Source organism: Perognathus longimembris, chromosome 2, assembly GCF_023159225.1.
Source record: "Perognathus longimembris pacificus isolate PPM17 chromosome 2, ASM2315922v1, whole genome shotgun sequence".
Classification (NCBI taxonomy): Eukaryota; Metazoa; Chordata; class Mammalia; order Rodentia; family Heteromyidae; genus Perognathus; species Perognathus longimembris.
The window spans coordinates 97,209,890-97,232,078 of NC_063162.1; the positions used below are offsets into that span (position 1 = coordinate 97,209,890).

General features: G+C 39.3%; 1 protein-coding gene across 1 annotated transcript in view; it reads right to left on the reverse strand.

The window, feature by feature from the left end:
* Positions 1-22,189, reverse strand: part of Znf277 (zinc finger protein 277) — a 99,901-nt gene that overhangs the window by 19,823 nt on the left and 57,889 nt on the right. The window contains exons 5-6 of the mRNA XM_048339777.1: positions 6,545-6,636; positions 497-607 (exon numbers count right to left, since the gene is read on the reverse strand). Of these exons, the coding sequence (XP_048195734.1) occupies positions 497-607; positions 6,545-6,636 (203 nt within the window). The remainder of the gene's footprint in view (positions 1-496; positions 608-6,544; positions 6,637-22,189) is intronic.

Consider the following 22,189-nt stretch of genomic DNA (forward strand, 5'->3'; position numbering starts at 1 on the left):
TTTGCTCAGGGCTAGCACTCTCCCACTTGAGCCACAGCGCCACTTCTGGCCTTTTCTACGCGAACCCAGGGCTTCATGCATATGAGGCAGGCACTCTTATCACTAGGCCATATTCCCAGCCCCTCAGTATACTTTTTACCTCCCCAATAAATCCATCTTTTTACTTGAGACTGTGTCTGAGTGGTGGACTCTTGGAGGGATAGGGGATCCCCTCTCCCTCGGACCCCATTACATTGTGGTTCCCTCCCTTGGGGGGACCCCATTACAATATATACATATAGTATTTGGCGTAAATGACATTTTAATTTGAAAATTAAAAAATACACTAAAGGACAACATAATCTAGGTAAAAATCATAATTAGCATACAAAATGCAAACTATGGCAGAAGAAATGAATAACTTTAAAAATTACTTCTGACAATTACATAATTTTTAAAAAATTCATGAGACTAAGATGAAAACAAATTTAACAATGTTTCATAAAATTGTACATACTTGTCAAGCTTCTTCTGCAATGTGCATAGGAATTCATTGCAGTTTACAATGTTGTCTGGCAATCCAATGTTGAAAGCATGTTCTCTGGCCATGTGATTCAAAAGAAGAGATCTATGAAAAAATTTTGAAGAATTCACATTATTTATGAGGTGAGCACTTTACCACTAGGCCATATTCCCAGCCCCAAAATTCACATTATTTATAAATCCTCTAGAAATAAATCAGGCGAGGAACAGTATTTATATAACGTTAACACAAATTAGAGGAATATGCAAATACTAGACACCAGCACAGATATTTGAGCTTTAAAAGTGACACATTATGAAGTTTTAAGTATACAGAAACAGGTCAAAATTTGTTCTAGTGTCTGACACATTGCATTATTTTTGGGTATGACTGGGAGGATGTTTCTGGAAGAGACTGGTATTGGAGTCTGAATGGAGTTAGGAGGGAAGACCTGTGCTCCATGTGAGTGGGCATCATTTAAGGTAGCAGTTGCAAGTGACGACAAATGGAAAGGAAACCTAAAATGGAGGATGAGATTACAGGATCTCTGAGAAAAACCACTGCAATTAAGCCTTCCAAGTTAGAGGTGACATATCTAGAGGTTGCCATTGGGATCATAACATGTCACTAGATAAGGTTTTTGAGTATTCCATCCACCCAAGGATTCATGCTGGGCTTCACTTCAGCCTAAGGTGGGTCAACAAATAGTTCCTAGAAAAACAAATCTTTAACTTACCCACTCAACCTGCATGCTGTAGAAGTCACAAGTAATTCAGTAAGCCTCCCTCACTCTTGGGACCGTGACTGCCTGATGGGCTCATTTGGGGAGGAACTTAATGCTCCAGAAGACCCACCTCTCAGTCACTTTGTAACTAACTATCTTGGATTCCAGGCAGGGCTGGTTCCCCTAACCAATCCAGAGACAATGGATCATCAAATTACTCTGAATGTGCCTGTGACAAGGACTATTTTAACTATGCATCCCTTCTCACACCTTGCCCATAATTCTCCCAAATTAGCAGTAGGCCAATATCTGTGCTTTCAAGACAGCAGAAGATGGCTAAAAGCAAGCTGAAGTGCATCTTCCCAGTGTAATCTCTCTTCCGTGTTTGTTTGCTAATAATTTGTCTTCTCACTTTTACTGTATTATATCTTGTCTCAATTCTTCTCATGTTGGACACTGGGGTCAAGACTGATTATCTATGCTAAACTTTCTGTAAGGTGCCTCATAGTTTTTCTCTTTCCTGTGACTGACACACTGTCTTTCCTTAATTCTTTTTTTTTGCCAATCCTAGGTCTTGGACTCAGGGCCTGAGCACTGTGCCTGGCTTCTTTTTGCTCAAGGCTAGCACTCTACTACTTAAGCCACAGCAGCACTTCTGGCTTTTTCTGTGTATGTGGTACTGAGGAATTGAATCCAGGACTTCATGCATGCTAGGCGAGCACTCTACCACTAAGCCACATTCTCAGCCCTTTCCTTAATTCTTGATAACATAACTCTAGGTCCTCTGGCCTGGAACTCTATGGTTTGCACAGTGGCCTCAGGGATCTTAGGCCTTTAGCCTTGGGCTGTCATTGACCATCTTGACATGTGTTTTCAGGTTCACTGGGGCCAGATTTCATGCTTGACTCTAAGGTCTTTCCATAATCAAGGTTGAGTCAGACCCACCAACGGCCTTTGAGCCTCATATAAAGCTTTGAAATGAACATAGATGTAGGTGTACTGGGAAAATTTACATGTTTCCGGGCTCTGTTGTTGGTTGTATATGTGTCATGAAAACCAAGGTTTGCATTAAACTATTCTGGGGCCTGGCAGAAAGGCAACCAGACATTAAAAATGAGGGGATCCACTGTTGGGTATCTATCCAAAAGACCACAAACAAAATCACAGTAATGCCACCAGCACAACAATGTTCATCGCAGCACAATTTGTCATAGCGAGAAGCTGGAACCAACCCAGATGCCCCTCCATAGATGAATGGATCAGGAAAATGTGGTACATTTACACAATGGAATTTTATGCCTCTATCAGAAAGAATGACATTGTTCCATTTGTAAGGAAATGGAAGGACTTGGAAAAAGTTATACTAAGTGAAGTGAGCCAGACCCAAAGAAACATGGACTCTATGGCCTCCCTTATTGGGAATCATTAGTACAGGTTTAGGCAAGCCATAGCAGAGCATCACAAGGCCCAATAGCTATACCCTTAGAAACACATAAGATGATGCTAATTGAAATGAACTCCATGTTATGGAAACAAGTGATATATCACAGTTGTAACTACTTTCAACGTCCTATGTGTATGTGTAGTTTCTATTATTGATAATGTTTTGTATCACCTTCCTATGTTTGTACCTACACTATCTCTGTAATCTTATCTGAGTATATTGGAAACCGTGTTTACTGGTATTGGAAGTAGGAAATTCAAAGGGAATACCAAATTCGAGAGACACAGGGTAAAAAAAGAGAAATAACTACAAAAGCAATACTTGCAAAACTGTTTGGTGTAAGTGAACTGAACACCTGGGGGGGGGAGGGAAAGGGGGGAAGGGAGGGGAGCATGAGGGACAAGGCAACAAACAGTACAAGAAATGTATCCAATGCCCAACGTATGATACTGTAACCTCTCTGTACGTCAGTTTGATAATAAAAATTTGAGAAAAAAAAAAAATGAGGGGATCAGGGTATGTGGCTATGCCAAAGCTGGTAGATGCGATGAGGCTTCCCCTGCTCATGTACTTGAATGCTGTTATCCTTCATACCTTCTGGAAGTATGTGAGTTCCACTATGAAGGCCCAAAATTGATCAATGCCTGCTCAAGGTTGCTCTCACTGACAGTTAAGTCCTTGGAAGGGCCTGTGTAAGGCAGAACCAGTACTAAGATGGTGCTGATCTGGTGGTCACTAATATCTACTGACTTTCCTTGAGTTAGTTGTCCCAGGAGTAGCCTAGCCTTAGGATTCCCAGGGTTCCAAGCCTGACATTCACATGCTGAAAAGGAAGCCACATATAAGTAGAGTTGGCAGTGGGTTAAGAAAAGAAAGCTGTCCTCTCCAGGTTAATTTTAGGTATCCATTTTCTTAGATCAAATAAGGTCCAGATAGATGGTAAGGCAGTATTTCTCTAAGAATGTTTTTGGAAGTGACTCACCATCTAGAGCAGCAGACTGAATAATATACAACGGATTTGGAGGGTTGAGCTAGACCTCTTTCCTCTCCTGTCCTTGGTGCTTTCGATCTTGCCTTTGAACACTGAAACTACTGACAGAACACAAGGTTCTCAGGCTTTCAGAAGCAGACTGAATTCACCACTGGCTTCCTTGTACCACTAGTTTGCAGTGGCATATTCTTAGCTTCCTGATTAGTATAATATCCATCTACCTGTCTCTTTCTTTCTCTCTCTCTCTACATGTGTACATAATTAGAACATATGTGTTCTCTATTTTTTATACATACATACATATATGTGTGTGTGTATTGTATTGGTTCTATATCTCTAGAGAACTTAATATACGTTCCCAAGTGGTTAACTGAGAATTAGTTAATTGAAAAGTAGTTAACTGAAAATTGGTTTGATACTGCCTGTTTGCCTAAGGCAAGAAGGGAGGGAAAGGCTGAGACTCCTGTTCTCATTCTTCTAGCCACGGCAGCTGGCTGAAAAGGGTAGAAAATCTTTGGGATTTAGAGTAAAGCTGATATGCTACTTGATCTGCATCTTCTGCCATTTTGAAGTCCTTTATTATGAGCAAGCATGGTTCCGTAAAACTGCTTATGGAGTATACTTCTACAAACTTAGATGTATAGGTTCATCACTCAATGCAGTTCTCTTGATATAGTAAAGAGATGTGGTAATTCTGACACAAGATGCTGCTGCTGGCTTAGCATACCACACAGTATACATATAATTGAAGGTTGGTACTTTCAATCAGCCTGATTGTCAGAGGGGGGGCACTGGAATCTGACTTCAATGGTTTAACCCATTATCTCTATGTAATAAAGTTTCAATAAATCATTGAAATTTGGGGAGTCACAGAAACTTTGCATTCAGGACCCTCTCAGACTTTGCCTATCTTTTCATCTGATTGCTCTTGATCTGTTTCCTTTATAATTAAACTGTAATCCTGGGCTGGGAATATGGCCTAGTGGTAGAATGCTTGCCTCATATACGAGAAGCCCTGGGTTCGATTCCTCAGCACCACATATATAGAAAAAGCCAGAAGTGGTGCTGTGGCTCAAGTGGTAGAGTGCTAGCCTTGAGCAAAAAGAAGCCAGGGACATTGTTCAGGCCCTGAGTTCAAGCCCCAGGATTGGCAAAAAAACCAAACCAAAACAAAAAAACCCCAAACTGTAATCCAAAGTACAATGCTGTCCTAAGTTCTAGGAGCCATTCTAATGTATTATTAAAAGAAATGATCAGTAACAATTTCTAACTTTGTAGCCAGCCAATTAAAAGTTCAAGTAGCATAAGAATCCCTTAAGCTTCTGGGTAGTGTCTAAAGTAGGAGCAGTCATGTTGGGGTTATGCTTTAAACCTATAGAGTCAAATGTTAACTCTTAGTGGTTAGGGCCAGAAGTGAGTTGCAGTACAGCAGGTGGTCTTGGACTAACTGGGTTATCAAAAGAATGAATAATTCTCCAAGTTTTTTTCTAAGGTTTTTATAGTTTGTTTGTTGTTTTTGATACTGGCTCTGGGACTTAAAAACTCTGGGCCCTGAGCTCAAAACTGAAGCCCAGCACTCTACTACTTGTATCACAACTCCACTTCTAGCATTGTGGTGGTTAATTGGAGATAAGAGTCTCTCAGAATTTCCTGCCTGGGTTGGAACTGAACCATCATCCTTAGATCTCAGCCTCCTGAGGAGCCAAGATTACAGGTATGAGTCACTGGTGCCCAGTGGTCTTTATAATTCTCAATATTCAAAACTAAAAGGCCATAACTGCCAAAGGTTTAAAACTAATAAGTCAGTACTATTAACTTGTCGTACTGCACTTTCATTGGTTCATTATGTATGGTCTTGTCAGCCAATTTTAAGGGACCCCCAATATTAAATATAAGTCTATTTCCAGCATTTTAGGAATTTATTGCTAAATACATTTACTGCTCTACTTATGTGTAACCACAGTCCATTTTGTGTGTGTGTGTGTGTGTGTGTGTGTGTGTGTGTGTGTTTTGGCCAGTCCTGGGCCTTGGACTCAGGGCCTGAGCACTGTCCCTGGCTTCTTCCCGCTCAAGGCTAGCACTCTGCCACCTGAGCCACAGCACCCCTTCTGGCCGTTTTCCATATATGTGGTGCTGGGGAATCGAACTTAGAGCTTCATGTGTAGGAGGCAAGCACTCTAGCCACTAGGCCATACTCCCAGCCCCACCACAGTCCATTTTTGATAACAGGCATATTAAAAAAAAATTTTTAAAGCCAGGGACTGGTAGCTCACACCTGTAATCCTAGCTACTCAGGAGGTTAAGAATTGAAGATCGCAGTTTGAAGCCAGCCTGGGCAGGAAAGTCCAGGAGACTCCTATCTCCAATTACCCACCAGAAAACTGGAAGTGGAATTGTAGGTCAAAGTGGTAGAGCACTCGTATTGAGGCCCAGGCTCTGACTTTAAGCCCCACAATCGACCAAAAAAAAAAAAGCAAAAGTGGGTGCTGCTGGCTCAGGACAAAGTTAGCAACTCAGGAGGCTGAGGATCTGAGGCTGAGGCTGCATGATCTGAGGATCATGGTTTAAAGCCAGCGTAGGTAGAAGTCTGTGACACTCTTATCTCCACTAAATTACAAAACAAAACAACAAGAAAACCAGAAGTGGAGCTATGGCTCAAGTGGTAGATCATTAGCCTTGGACATGAAAGCTCAGGGACAGCACCCAGACCCAGAGTGATATAGTTCAGGAATTCATCATCTTGGGTTCAATCCTAGTACCAAAAGAGACAGAGGAGAGGGACCTAGACTAATTTGTAGAATTTAATTTATATAACCAACAGTTATATTTTGATGAAATTTTCAGATTAAAAACAGTAGAATTTAATGTTGCATAATGGCAAACCTGTTTCCAGAGAATTCCTCATTGCAAAACATACAAATGCCATGGAAATTGGTATCATTTCGTTCTTGTTGCTGTTGCTCCAGAATTTCTTTCTGTAAAGGGAAACAGATTTATGACACTCTTTAAAAATTCACAGTTAGTGCACGAAAAATGTCATAGTCTGAAAGGGAGTATATAGGAGTTGTTAATATTTCAAATTTCTACATTCTTGTCTTTGTATTAAAGCTCCAAATTTGTACTATTAAATCCTGTGGACCATTCCAGTTAAGACACCTATGTAGCAAACCCAAAGTCAAGGTTAAGGTCTTGACCATCTTCCTTTAACCTTCGTTATTTCTTTGTCAGTTATTTATTCTCACTCTTACATGTGTCACCTAATGTTGCCTATAACCCATTATCCCTGGTAATTACTGCTGTTTCATTTTTTGAAGAGAAAAGAAAAGTCACTGAGGTTAAAAAAGGTCCCTAGGTGGTTCTTACATTTCTCTCTAGCTTGTCTTATAACATGAAGCTCAAAATAGGCCCTCTATAAAACATTGCTGATCTATAAACATTTAGAAATATTAACCTATTCAAGAAACAAATGAAGACACTATTTTGGTGAAACTATTTTGATGAACTTCTAGCTCTGTCATGATAGAATAATAGATATCAAACTTACTCTTCTATAAAAACTACTAAAATTGTTTTTATAGATTTTTATCTGGTTTTAGATATCAGATGACAGCATAGATATGCAATTCCTTTTTTGTTGTTGTTAATCATGGATCTTTGAATTCATGATCTGGATGCTGTCCCTGAGAGTTTTTGCTCAAGATTAACACTCTTACCACTTTGAGCCACAGCACCGCTTCCAGTTTTCTGGTGGCTAAATTGAGAAGAGTCTCAGGGACTTCCCTGCTCAGGCTGGCTTTAAACTGTGATTCTCAGATCTCAGCCTCCTGAGTAACTAGGATTAGAGGCGTGAACCACCACACCTGGCAAGTATACAATTCTTAAAAGAAAAATAAAATACAGCACTAGTTTTCAGCTAGGATTTTCCCAATCGCATCATAGGGAAGTTAAACACAAATGAGTAGCTACATTATTGGGCAGAGAGAGAGAGAGAGAGAGAGAAACAGAGACAGAGCTGAAAAGGAGGAGTGAGTGAGTTGAGGTTGCTAAAATGTGTTGAATCTGAAGTACAAGGAGCTAGAAAGAAGAGAGCTAGAGACAGAACAAAAAACAGACAGACAGGTATTGTGATTCTTTTAAAATGTTTGGCACAGTACTGAGGTACACACACATATACAAAGTGAAGACTTTCTAGGGGCCATTATTTAATGAAGATGATAGGAGTTATAGCACGCAAATAAATTAGAATTCAGACAAAGAGAATGGAAAAGCCTGGGTTCAATTAAGACATAAAGAGAATATAAAAGAACACTTTTTAGTTCATGAAGGTTAGCACTTTATGCTGATACCAACTGGATACAGACAAAAGCAAGAAATAAAAATAAGGTTACTATATCAGACAATTTTAATTGTATTTTTCGCATTTAGGTGAATCATATATAAAACTGAAATTCATAGTAAAAGTCAAACAAAGTACCTAAAGAGGAAATCTGAAGTTCTACATTGTTTTACTACAAATACCTCACCCACACAGGACTTATTAAAGCACTATATTGACAACTGTGTTAACAGTAAACCTCTAAATTCAGCACAGTTCTTGATAATGAAAAGTAATATGACCTTGTAATATAGCTGAGCATGGATCTTCTCTGCTTGTTCCTGTTTTCAGCCCACAAGGCTTCTCACTCATTTAAAATAAACATTCTGGCTCCCTTTTTCAATCTCATGATGGTAATGGAATCCCAATTTTGTTCAAAGAAAAACGTCTTAGTAGCTTAACATCTTCTTTACTTCGATTCAGCAGAAATATAAAGGGTTTGATGAGTCAATACCAGAGTGACACAAGGTCAACTAAAAGTCTTCTTTGGTCAAAATTAAGTTCTCTCTGTGGTCCCTGAAATGCATGGCCAACATGTGCAGGCATGGGAAGTTATATATAAACTGGTTATTCTTAGGAGGGCCTAATTTACACTATGGTAAATTAGAGGCAGCATGAGATAGACATTGTAATAAGGGAAGAAGCTGCCTTGTCAGCCAGCACAAAACCACGCTGTTCTTTCATTCTTTGGTTTTGCAGCTACTCTTGTGTCATGATGACTAGGTACTTGGGTTCTCAGCCAGTTTACCTGATTAGCCATGACCACAAACAGACAAACAACAGTTCTGACAGTACACAAGTTATCCCTTATCTTGTATATTCTGTAGAACTCTTACAACTTGTATTAACTCCTTCAAGATCTTCTTTTTGTTCATTGCCTGCACTTTATTTCTCTTTTCTTAAAAGATGAGTATCTATGTTTTTCATGCTGGTGTTCACCCCAAGTGATCATCTGCAATAGCATCCTAAGTAGCCAGGACTGTAGCCCAAACTGTTTTTGTTGTTGTGCCTGTACTGGGGCTTGAACTCAGGTCTTCATACTGTCCTTAGCTTTTTTACTCAAGACTGGTACTTGAGCAATGCCACCACTTCCAAGTTTTTGCTGGCTAATTGGAGGTAAGTTATCTCAAATTTGCTGTCTGGGCTGGCTTTGAACTGCAGTCCTCAGATCTCAGCTTCTTAAGTAGCTAGAATTCCAGGCATGAGTTCTCAGTGCTCGGCCCCAAACTTAAAATAAAAAAATCCTTCTTAGACTTTAAGCCATTTGCCACTTCATATCTGCATTAGACTTCTCAATTTTATATAATAAGTGAAAATAAGGGCCCTAAAATTGTGAAAAATGGTATTCATCATAAAACTGGGTTTTCCATTTCATTTTTTAGAACTTCATTGTATATTCTTCTCATACCTACCTCTGGAAGTTGCAATAAAGTAAATACTCTGCCAGTTCCTTCTTGGATATTTCTCCTTTGTTTTTCTATTAACATATTCTATTGCTACCAAGAGCATCTAATCACTCTACTTTAGGAATATTTCCTCAATAATGTTCAATATTGGCTTTTCAGAATATGAGAGCTCAAAGGGACTTCACAGAACTATCTACTAACTCCCCAAAGCAATGGTGGTTTGTTTAAAGCTATATGGCTATTTGGTGTTAAAGGTGGTATTACTTTACTTTCTCATAAGGGACACATATATAGACACAGAACTTATAATAATTATCTTTTCACTTAGACCCTGAACATTTAAGTTCAGGATCCAGGCAACAGGAATCCAGAGGGGCTGGGCAGTACTAAAACTGTCCACAAAATGCCCATACTGAAATGAGTGAGTTAAGAAGGAGCATCTCAGTTGAGGGTTTAGAACACATGAAAATAATAGGATTGATAATACATGCAAGTAACACCTTGCCTCAATCTAGATTTAATGAGAAAAGAGGAGTTCTATGTAAGAATTTTTAGATCACAGACATTTCAGTCTGATACTTAAAGGGTTAAGTTGTACACTTGAGTTTCTAAGATACTTCTTATGTTTTATCTGCAGCTAAGTTTAGATAATAACCTGTTTTATATAATACAGAGACCTTGAGAGGAACAATTACTACCATATTGTATTGTAATGCAAGTATACACTGCTTAGGGTTTTCCCTTACATTGCTTCTTTATACAGTCCTGTGCTATTGGTAAAACAAGAATGCATACTATATGTATGACTGCCTATTGTTATTTCTTAACCTAATAAATGGCCTGAGTAATATTTTCATTATTTGCCCATCACTGTCCAGTGGTGTTTTCTTTCCCCATAGGCATAGGCCAAATGCTACATCTCTGTGCTGAGTAGGAAGAAATATCAACAGGAGCTAGGAACTCTGTATTCTCCTGTTTTAGTTATTAACTAGTATTAAGTGTGGGCTTGGGCAACTCTTTTCCAGGACTCCATGTTCAGGGAAAACTATATCCTAACAATTTCTGCTAATGGAAAATGGGCTCCTTTATGCTCTTTATAGGCAACTTCTTATAGAACATTCTGAACAAATACATGACAGCTAAATTTATATCCCAGGTGCAACAGCATACATACTACAAATAAATCTGAACAGTCTCCTGAAAGTCAAAATGGCCTTCTCAAAGGAGAAGAATTTATAAAAATACTTCATCATCCTTTACTGAAATAAGGCTGGTACTTATAATAGGATTTATATTTCATATATAATGTAAACTGGAGAGCTTCCCATATCAGCAGGTATTTCTTTAAGATAGTAGTCTGTTGTGAAGATAATAAAAATAAAGGTTAAGTCTATTGTAATAAAATAAAGATAACAGTCTACTGTATACACAAACTATTCTAAGAAAAGACATTTATGAGTGAATGAGTGGAGTGATTATTACTCACATGGCCACTAAGTTATTGTTAAGGAGATAACTCAGGTCAGGGCCAGGCCAAGCCGGAAACATTGACTCTGTGATTAGTTGGTTGGGAGTTTGAACCACACAGCAGCCTGACCTCTGGGTTGATTTAATCAATCAGGCCTATTCAATGAGGCCTGAGTAAAAACTCTGGAAACTAACCTCCAGTCTGAATTCCCTGTTGCCAATAAAAGGGTCCCACGTGGACTGATATGTTGAGAGGATAACACATCCCAAGAGACACTGGCAGCACTGAAGTAGATGATTCCAAGGCCTCACCCCATGTCTCTCTGGCTCATTATAATTTGCATCCTTTTCTCATAATGACACTGTACTCCTAATTACAGTGTTTTTGTGAGTTCTGGGACTGCTGGAGCAAACTATTAAACCTGGGGTCTTAGTGAGAATGTCTGAATTTGCAGCCAACTGGTTTGAAAAGACGGTGGTCTGGGGACTCCCCTCCCCCCAACCCACCATTAGTATCTGTGCCTGAAATAAGGGCAGTCTTGTGGAATGCTGACCTAACTTTGGTAGCTGATGCCAGAAGTCCTTGTAGGTACCTAGTAAGTATACAGACATATATACATAGACAATATGCATCATACATTATATAATAGAAAAGACATTTCAAATGATTAAGCAACACAGGGTTATTTTTCATAGAGATTCTCAAAACAAATTAATCCTCATGCCAAAAACCATTTGAAAACCCAGTGTAAACAGGACAGGGGTATTGGAGCAAGACCTGTCATGATGAACTACAAATACCTGCTCTCTTGACTGAATGTTGAGAGTTTAAGACTATTTCCAAACATTATAAGCATTCTGAGGCATTCTTGTCTGACCAAGGGTTTTTGAAGGTCTAGCCAGTTATATTGAGGTTGAGAGAACAATACTTTCCAAATATTGTCTTTTTTGGCATGCTGAGCAATGTGACTTAGAGGATATGGAAAGGTCTTCAAGTCAGGTTCAGAAGGTCCTCTTAACCTTGCCTTGATGCTTCCCTCCCCTTCAGAGATCACATTCAACACAATTTCAGTTCCACAGAGAATCATTTACGATTCACTCTCTGTTCTGAGGCCCAACAGACATTATCCCAGGGCTCCCTCCCTCCAAATGGTTCACTGTGACCCTAGAATCTTCTACCTTCTTCCACCCTTCCCACCACAGAAGAAAGGGCATATGTCTCTAAATTACATTTGGCTTGTGGGTAATATTCTGGTGATTTTCCTCCTTGTGCTGTGATTTATCCCCCTTTGCTGGTTAAGGATTGTTATTTCTCCTACTTAGCTACTAGTTTATGCCAAAGAACTTTCAGAGAGTAGAAGGGAAATTTCCCTCTTCCTTTACAGGCGTAATCTTGATTCAGTCCTTTCTCTAGTTAAGTACCTGAAATGATGCCTTTCTAAGCTTTCACCTGGGCACAGTCACATTTCAGAAGTTCATTCAGAGGCATATGGGGAGACACTCTTTATAAGTAGTGCATACTCCTTGATGGGGTTCAGACAGGCTATGGCTATAGCTATGGCCCCCCCATGGGCCTTGACAAAACAGTAGAAGTAGCAAGTCCTCTGTTATCTGTCCTGCCCTCTTCTCCCCTAATGCAGATAATCTTCATTTGAGAGGTGCTCTTGATACCTGGTGAAGACCAAGGGCCAGAGAGAAGAATCTGAAAAAAAGGTTTTTCCAAGTGCCCACCAGTTCCATACTACCACCAGATCATACTATGTTTGTCTCTTATTTGTATACAATATTCTTACAGGCAAGAGCCATCAGTGCCCAGAATTGTGAAGATTTCTTAAAGGCTGAATTCCTTGTGGTACTAGACACAAAGAATCCAACTCTTCTGCTGGCTTTCTCCAAGTTTTCAGAAAAACAAACAACAACAGAATAGGACAAAGAGATATGAACAAGAATCCTGCAATGGTAAACAGGCACCAAGTCCAGCTGGCTTCCTGGGCCCAGTGTTTTTCAAACAAAGTAATTCTTGGGAGGAGGACCCAACACTACTTCAAAGGGAAGGTCTGCTATTGCTGGGGTACAGGGAAAGAATGTGGAAAATAATATATTAATCCTACATTATTCATCTAGATGATATGTGAATGTATAGTACTGTTCTGTGGTGTAAGAATTAAATGTCAAGTAACTTTTGTAATAGATGTTTTGTAGGACAGTCAAGCAAGTTATACGCATGTATTTGCGTTAAACATTTTAGACAGTCAAAAATTAAAATATTTAGGGCTGGGGATATAGCCTAGTGGCAAGAGTGCCTGCCTCGGATACACGAGGCCCTAGGTTCGATTCCCCAGCACCACATATACAGAAAACGGCCAGAAGCGGCGCTGTGGCTCAAGTGGCAGAGTGCTAGCCTTGAGCGGGAAGAAGCCAGGGACAGTGCTCAGGCCCTGAGTCCAAGGCCCAGGACTGGCCAAAAAAAAAAAAAAAAAAAAAAAAAAAAAAAAAATTAAAATATTTACAATTTATTAGAATGAAAATCTTTTCCCCTTTTTCTTTTTTGGTGACACTGGGGATTAAACTTAGGACTTGGGCTTGCTAGGCTGGTGTGCTACTTTGGCGTCACACCTCCAGCCCTATTTTTTTTATTTCATTGATCATTGAGATAGGGTCTCATTTACTGTCAAGTGAGGCACTTGGATCATATTCTGCCTGTTTTAAAATTTTCTGAAGTTTCTGGGTGGGATGACACTCATGTACTACCACATCAGCTTTCCTCTGTTGAAAAGTAGTCTCGTGGACTGTTTTTCCTGGGCTAGCCTGCAACTGTGATCCTCCCAATCTCAGCCGTCCGCATACTTTAGGATGATATGGACACATCACTGTACCCAGATGTGGGTTGAAAAAGAGGTTTATAAACTTACCTGCTGAGACTGCCTCAAACTATTAGTTTCCAATTCTCAGCCTCCCAAATAGATTACGATAATAGGATTGAACCACTGGTGCCCCAAAGAGAAATTTCTTAACTGGACGTCATAATCTCCTAAAACCAGGAAATTTGATCTAATATTTTTAAAAAAGACATCAATACCTCCTACCCTTTCTGCAATTACATAAACTGAAAGGCACCAACCACCTGCTTGGTACAAAGGATTAAAAAAACCCAATGCTTTCTTTTTGACATTTTAAAGAATGATTTACTTAAAGATAGAATGCCCAGGACATTTTAAATTAACTAGAGTCAGGTGTGGTGAATTATGTTTGTAATCACTTGGAATGTGGAGTCAGGAAGAGTACACATTTGAGGCCAGACTGGGCTGTATAGGAAGACCCTCCCTCAATTATCCTGCTCACCTCAAGAAAAACTAGGACAGAATAAGACATGAATTTGGTTGCTGACATGGAACAGATTCACACAATGAAATGGACAAAGACAAATAATTACACTTGGACATGATTAATTAAACACTCACACAAATAGAACAAAGGAAGATATTCTCAGGAGAGGATCACAAGGGCTTAATAACTGTGCATATGATCACATAAAACGATATTTATTGAAATGAACTCCAAGAAATGGAAACAAGAGGATTTTCATTGTACTGTGTGGTCGTTGTCCCTCCCTCCTCCCCCTCCTCCCCCTCCCCCTCCCCCTTCTCCTCCTCCTCCTCCTCTTCCTCCTCCGGGTTATCTCTTTTATCATTGTGCTTTCTGTATCCTTTGTCTTATATTTATGTTTATCTGATTTGGGGAGGAGAAGGAGAAACAAAGAAGTGGTGGGACCGAGGGTGAAGTAATTCAGCTCACTAGGTATTATGTTGGAAATGAACTATACAATCTAGAGGATCTGGAGGGGAAATGCTGGGGAAAAAATGAGGGAGAGGTGACAGTATTCAAAAATAAATGTACTCATTACCTGACTATGTAATTGTAATCCCTCTTTTTTTTTTTTTTTGGCCAGTCCTGGGCCTTGGACTCAGGGCCTGAGCACTGTCCCTGGCTTCTTCCCGCTCAAGGCTAGCACTCTGCCACTTGAGCCACAGCGCCGCTTCTGGCCGTTTTCTGTATATGTGGTGCTGGGGAATCGAACCTAGGGCCTCGTGTATCTGAGGCAGGCACTCTTGCCACTAGGCTATATCCCCAGCCCTGTAATCCCTCTTTATATCACCTTTACAATAAATTTTTTTAAAGGAATTAAACTATAGAACAAAAAGAAAATTCAGAGCTAAACATAAGAGGAACTAGAAAAGCCAATTTTCTGTTTTATGAAGGATAGCAAATAATCCAGTATGAAGAGGAGTTTAACAACTGACTAGAGAACTAAGAGAGATTGCAAAACATTCATCTTTTTGAGTAAAGATGAAAGAGAACTATTAGTGTGGCAAGTCTCATATAGTATTATCTGCATGAGGAAATCTTCCTGCATAAACTTAGGGCCAGTCATAGTCCTATGTTCCTGAAAACACAGAGGGAACTCTAAAATACATTATTTTCAAGTTTTAAAAGAAGCATCTTAGGTCTAGGGGAGTAATAAATTTTACCCACTATTGGCATAAGATAATAAAAAACAAGATCAATATTTATCCCCAAATATATTTAAGTCCTATTGTCATTTCTATTAACTCTAGCAAATGTCAACTTTCAGATGTCACTTTTGCTTAGGTAGGAACAGCAATCTTGGCGGCAGATACTAGAACAGCTGGAAAGAGAATGACACTTAGTTTTAAAGCAGGAATCTGAGTTGCTTCCCTTAATCTAGTACATTAACTATGACTGTGTGTGTATCTCCCAATATCTGAGTTTTTTTCTTCTAAATATTGATATTGCCAAAGTAATCACATTGAGCTAGTGTTCATTAAAAAATCCTATACATTTTTAAGTTCTTATTAAAGAAGTTCAAAGTGGTAAACTTCAGTTCAGATTAGTTGTTTTTTTATAGTACTAGGATTTGAACTCAGGGCCTTGCTCTAGTGGTTCTGCCAAGTGAGCCATGTCCCCAGCACTCTTTGCTTTTAGGTTATATATTTTTTAGATAGAGCCTCCTATTTATGCCTACCTATGTGCACCTACAGATCTTCATGAAGTTAGGACACAGGTGTGTATCACCACCCCAGGCTTTTATTTTGGTATAGGGTCTCGCTATCGTTTTGCTTGGGCTGATGATGTTGATCACATGTTCCTACCAATTTCCACTTTCCGAGTAGTAAGGATTGCAGGTGTTAAGCCACCATGCCTAGTGGATAGTACTTTTCCCCCCCAGGCCATTTAAATTTGTTTCCCAATAAAAAGACTTGTCCTAATCTTAACGTTAGTCCTAATCTTAACGTTAAAAATAACACAATGGTCATTCAAGTTCACTTGATCTCCACTTAATTGTTGTGCTCAATGAGAAAGATATGTAGGAAACATTTACTCTAGGTACAGTGCTAGAATTTATACTATGCTACAAAGCAAGGAGTTATACAAGCAAGTTATACATATAGATTAATATTTTACTTTGAGGCAATTGATATGCAATAAGTTGATCTTTTACTTAAAGTCTGAGATCTATAAAGAAAAGTAGTATGAGAAAGAAAAATATTCTCAGGGGGAGATATGTATTTCATTTTGTTGTTGCTTTATTGTGGGGAGGAGGTTAGATATATGAAATAGGATGAAAAATAAAACACATTTTCTTTGCAGAGTCAAATTGCTATGTAGGTTAAAATTTTCATGAAAGATTTATAGCTGTCATGACTGTTGTTTCAAGCTGGCATTTATAATAAAAAAAGCCTTTGTGTACTGTTATATGAACACTTTCCTCCCCCCCCCAGTTTAGTTCAGTTACATCTTCCCACTGAGAGCTTATGAATGCCACATGCTGTCTCCTGTAGGCAAATGGAAAAAGGAGTTATTTTTATGTTTAAGTGAAAAATGTGACATAGTAATTAAAGATGCCTGCCTTATCCTTTCGTTTTTTAAATTTTTATTTTGTTGGTAATGGGGCTTGAAATCTGCACTTGTTCTTGCTTACTCCTGGATTTTTCTGCTCATGGCTGGTACTCTGCCATGTGAGCCATAACTCCATCTCTAGCTTTTTGTGGAGTCTCACGGATTTGTTTGCCACTGCTAGCTTCAAACTGAGATCCTCAGATATCAGCCTTTTAAATTATTGAGCTTCTCTCTCTCTCTCTTTAAGCCAGGGGAATCTCACTATTATGGCTTTGACTACAAAAGTCACAAGGCAATACTTGAGTATTAAATCTACTACTTTATAAGCAAGGGGACTCAAAAGTGAATATGAAGTCCTAACCATTTCCTTAGAAATGCAGTTATCTTTTTGCAAGCCAACCACATCTGAAGCTCCATCTGTATGGAGTAAGGCCACTTACTTTTTCAAATGTAACCTCAAGTTTTTTCATTGATAAAACAAGTCTCTGAGACAAGCCTTCATCTCTTGTAGTGATAGCAATTCCTCTCATGTGTCAACTACAGTTATCCCAGTAATGAAGATGACCAGTTGTGCAGTGTGTGTTAAATCCAATGTCTTGTCAAAAGCCAGAGAGAAAAACTAGAGATGGCCTGCTGAATCCTTCAGTGGTTTTTCATTACCTAGTGCGAACTCAGTAATCTGATCTGAGATGATTGTCCAAGACAAGCTAACATTCTGAAATAACTTTACTAACAACTCTGCAAGAGCCACTAGACAATCTTTTATAAACTCTCTCTACATGATCAGTGTCTTTGTGATTATCTTACTCACTACAAGCCTTGTTTGAATCATACTGTCTTTGCTATGACAAGGCGTAGAGCAAAAGGCTATCATCAATTCTTGAGGTTTTTTCCTGTGCACTATAACTTCCTTAATGTTCGTCTGAGATTCAGTTTGGCATGGAATGTTGATTATAGATGTATGGATAAAGGTTGGACTGGAATTATTCTCTGGGTTGTCAAAGAGGTTGACAACATCTTTGTCAGTCATTGATGACAAGACCATCAAAGTCATGAGGAATCATCTCACAGCACCTCATCTCATTATTACTGGGTCACCACAATCTTGCCACAGTGTGGTAACACTTCCGTAATGCGCCCACTCCCAGTATGTCTGGCACTGACTGTCCTCTGAGTCGCTGCAATATAGGTAGAGTGGTGGCAGGCAGTCAATGAGAGGCATACGTGTCCGTCCCCATCACGCACTCATTTGTGTCCAGTTTATCCCATCCTACATGTTCTTTGCTTGTCTCTCTAAATTCACATTATTATGATTCATTTAATACAAATGTATGTAGCTATGCAAAAAAAAAGCTGCTAGATTTATTATTCAAGTTCCATCTACAGTTGCCTTGTCTGGTGAGATTGTGTGATCCCACAGGTCTTCCATGGCCCTTGGACTGGGTGTTCCTCACCCCTGTACTGGAGGATGAGCCCCATAAGGCCACGAGCTGCAGCATCTCATCCCCTGATATATTGATAACATTTATAAATTGTTTGGTGCAAGATAAACATGTATTGAATAAAAGAATGGAAGAGACATTGCATAGCTGAAAGGACACGAGAAATGCAGCATGAGCTGAACAGAACCTTAAGAATATGTAGATGACAAAGAACACTCTGGTTCTTTTAAAATTCATATTTTAGGCAGTTCTAGGGCTTAAACTCATGGCTTCACAATGCTAGACAGGTAATCTACTGCTTAAGCTAAGCCTCTAGTCCTTTTTGCTATGGTTACTTTTGAGATACTCCATGTCTGTCTTCTCTGAGCAAGCCTGGACTGTGATTGTCTTGTTTAATTTTCTGCTATAGGTAGGATTATACATGTGAACTACGATCCCAAGCCTTTTCTGTTGAGATGGGGTCTTGTGAACTTTATTTCCCCCAAGCTAGCCTCAAACCATGATCTCCTTGATACCTACCTAGTTGAGTAGGTATAAGTACATACATGAGCACTGGTACTTGTCTACTAGGTTTCTGAAGAAATAAAAATAAAGTCTGCTATTGAGTTTTTTTTAGTGTTCAAATTTGTGAGGCAATGTTAATTGACTGAGGAGGTATACATGCAGAGAAGGTAAAGATAAAAGGCAATAAGATTACAAAGAAGAATATGGATATTGGGACTCAGAACTTGATAAATGACTTAAGTACAATGGTGAGGAAAGGGAAATGAGTTAAACCTGAGTCCAGAAATTTAAACTTAAAGATTTTGATAGAAATTCAGAGAAAAAAGTTTAACACGAGGAAATTCACATTTGGGTGTTGGAAGTGAGTCAACACCCAATGGTAGATATTCACTCTGAAAGCCTACTCTTCTCCAGTACTGGACAAAACTTAGGCCACTGGCATAGCATTGGCCATCATTGAGGTGGATACACAGAAGGGAGGGCAAGATCTTGGGCAATATTTGTTGATAAGAAAAGAGGTAAAAGAAGCCTTGGGGACCTTAAACTAAACAGATTAAAAACTAAACAGATAAACTAAACAAATCATTCACAAAGATCAGAAGACAGACAAGGGAAGATGGACAAGTTCTTTTATTCCTCCAGAGTCTTGCCTCACTAGGCCAACTGGAATAAACCTGTAATACTGACCATTTGGGAGTTGGAGATTGTGGACCCCTGTCATACTTAGCAACATAGGAAACACCAGAAGAAAGAAGGCAGAACTGGCATGGGTATAAAGTGAGACTCTACTATAAAAATAACCAATGGTATAGGGGTTGGAGTCATGGCAGAGTGATTGCCTACTAAGTGCTGAGATCCTGAGTTCAATCCCCACTACTGCCCCCAAAGAATCTTTTCTAATTCTATTAGTTCCTGTCAGAATCTAGATAAATCGAACTCTTCAAAAAGAAAATGGTGAGCACATACAAATCTCACGAATGGCAAGAAACTAATGGGGTCTTACAGTGAAAAAGAAGTACCATTTTAACTTGAAATCTGCTCCTGTGACTTGAAGTGAAACCTTCAGACTCCACTTGCCCGTGGGTACTCACACTGAAGCAGGAATTTTCTTTTTCTTTTTTTTAAGCACAAGGTTTAGGGGAAAATGCCAACACAAATTTTGGAGTATAGTAAGGGCTATGGCAGGATGTTTAAATATAAAATCTAGTTCCTGTTCTCGAAATAGCTAGAAAGTCATTTTGAGTGGTGGCGCACACCTGTAATCCCAGCACCCAGGAATGGCATACCAGCTCACCTTCTTCAAAGCAGCTGAAGAAGTGATCAGCTGCTAAATTCTGTTGATTTGGGGAAAGAAAAGTATTTTTAAGTCGGTGAGTTCTATCTCATATGAATATTTAAGAGTCTTTCTGGAAATACCTATCACTGATTTGTAATTTTTTTAAGAACATGTCACAGCAATAGATCCTTATCCTGTAACCAGTGCCACCCTCACCCACCAAGAGAATCACTAATACGGACCTTATGCTGCCACGTTCTGTAGCATACAACTGTTTGAATGCAAATTTAACATGTTTGCTTGCTGCTTGCAGGTCTGTTCCACTCTGTTGATTCTCTACCCACTATAAATGGAAGCTTTAAACAGACTGACCAGAGTAGACCCCTGCTTTCCAAAGCTCAAGCCAGGTACTGGGGGCTCAGGGCTATACTCTTAGCTACTCAGCAGGCTAAGATCTGAGGGTCAGGGTTCAAACCCAAGCTCAGGCAGGAAAGACCAGGAGATTTTCATCACCAATTAACCACCAAAAAGCTGGAAGTGGAGCTGTGGGTCAAGTGGTAGAGTGCTAGCCTTGAGGACAAAAGCTCTGCGTTAGTGCCTAGGCCCTGAGTGCAAGCCCTAGTACAGGCAAGTGCACACACACACACACACACCACACGCACACGCATACACACAAAACAAAAACTAAAACTCCAGTCCAAGCTCCAATCCCTTCTCACAGCCCTATCAGAACATGAGCATCAGTATCCATAACAGAGAGATTCCCATAGCCTAGGACAACATAGGCATATGGGGGCTGAACATTGGTCTGGCATGGCTTAATCTAGAAGGATCAAGATTTCATTACTTAGAAGCACATAATGACTATCTTTTATAATGATTTACTCTGTGATGTTTGACTCTCCAGGACTCCAGAACATTGCAAGCTAGTTTTATGAGCAAATATGACATTTCTGTAATAAAATTTATTTAAGGGAAAAAAAGAGGCAGTTACACGTACATTTGGCTTAAAACAACAGCTCTGCTTCTTTTCTATCTCCAAGTTGGTCTGCTCTTTCCCAGAACTTGACAGCTCTAAGTGGATTTTTACACAGCTACATTTACTATCTTTTCTTCTTGTCACTGATAGGTAATGAGGCCACATCAATGGGTCTTTATCACTATGAAGTCATTGTTCTTGACACTGAAATTTCTACAATTTAGTTCCATCTTAGCTCTGGATCTGTCTCATACTCTTCCCAAGAAAAAAAATGTTTAGTTTAGCCACATTAGATTAGTGTTCCGAAATACATCTTGAATTTCTCTCATTGTTGAGACACAGTATTATGATTTTTATCACTGGTTAATATTTGAGTGTTATCCGCGTGCCAAGTATATGCACTGCTTCACGTAATCTCCGTAGGCCCTCAAAGGTATATCTCTAAGCCAGGCACCAGTGGCTCACACTATAATAATCCTAGCTACTCAGTAGGCTGAGATCTGAGGATTATGGTGCAAAGCCAGCCTGGGCAGAAAAGTCCCTTGGACTCTTATCTCCAATAAATGACTCAAAAAAAAGCTGGAAGTGGTGCTGTGGCTCAGTGGTAGAGTGCTAGCCTTGAGCACAGAGGCTTGAGTACAGTGCCCAGGCCCTGAGTTCAAGCCCCAGGTCCTACAAAAAAACAAATAATCTCTATTACCGAGAATACATTTTATCTTACTTCTCTAACTAAACTGAATACACTTAGGCTATCTCCTATGCATATTTAGCCAGCATTTGATAAATGTGTGTGGACTGACCATGTTTTTATTTGTGTGTGTGTGAATATACATATATGTGTGTGTATATAAATGTACCTATATATGTATACATTGGTGGGACTGGGGTTAGAACCTAGCCTCTCATATTTGTTAGGAATAAGTGCTACCATTTAAGCCATGCCTCCAATAACACACACACACACACACATACACGCACATGTTTCTATCACTGTAAGACCATATAGTAATGTAAACAAGGTCATCTAAATTCTAAAAATATTTTTAGGGATCTGAGTCTCTCTGTAGACATAGAATAATGATCCTGCATGCTGAGGAACAGCAGCAGCTAAAACAGTGTGGTTTGAGTTTATTTATTTATTTAGGCAGTAGTATTAGATT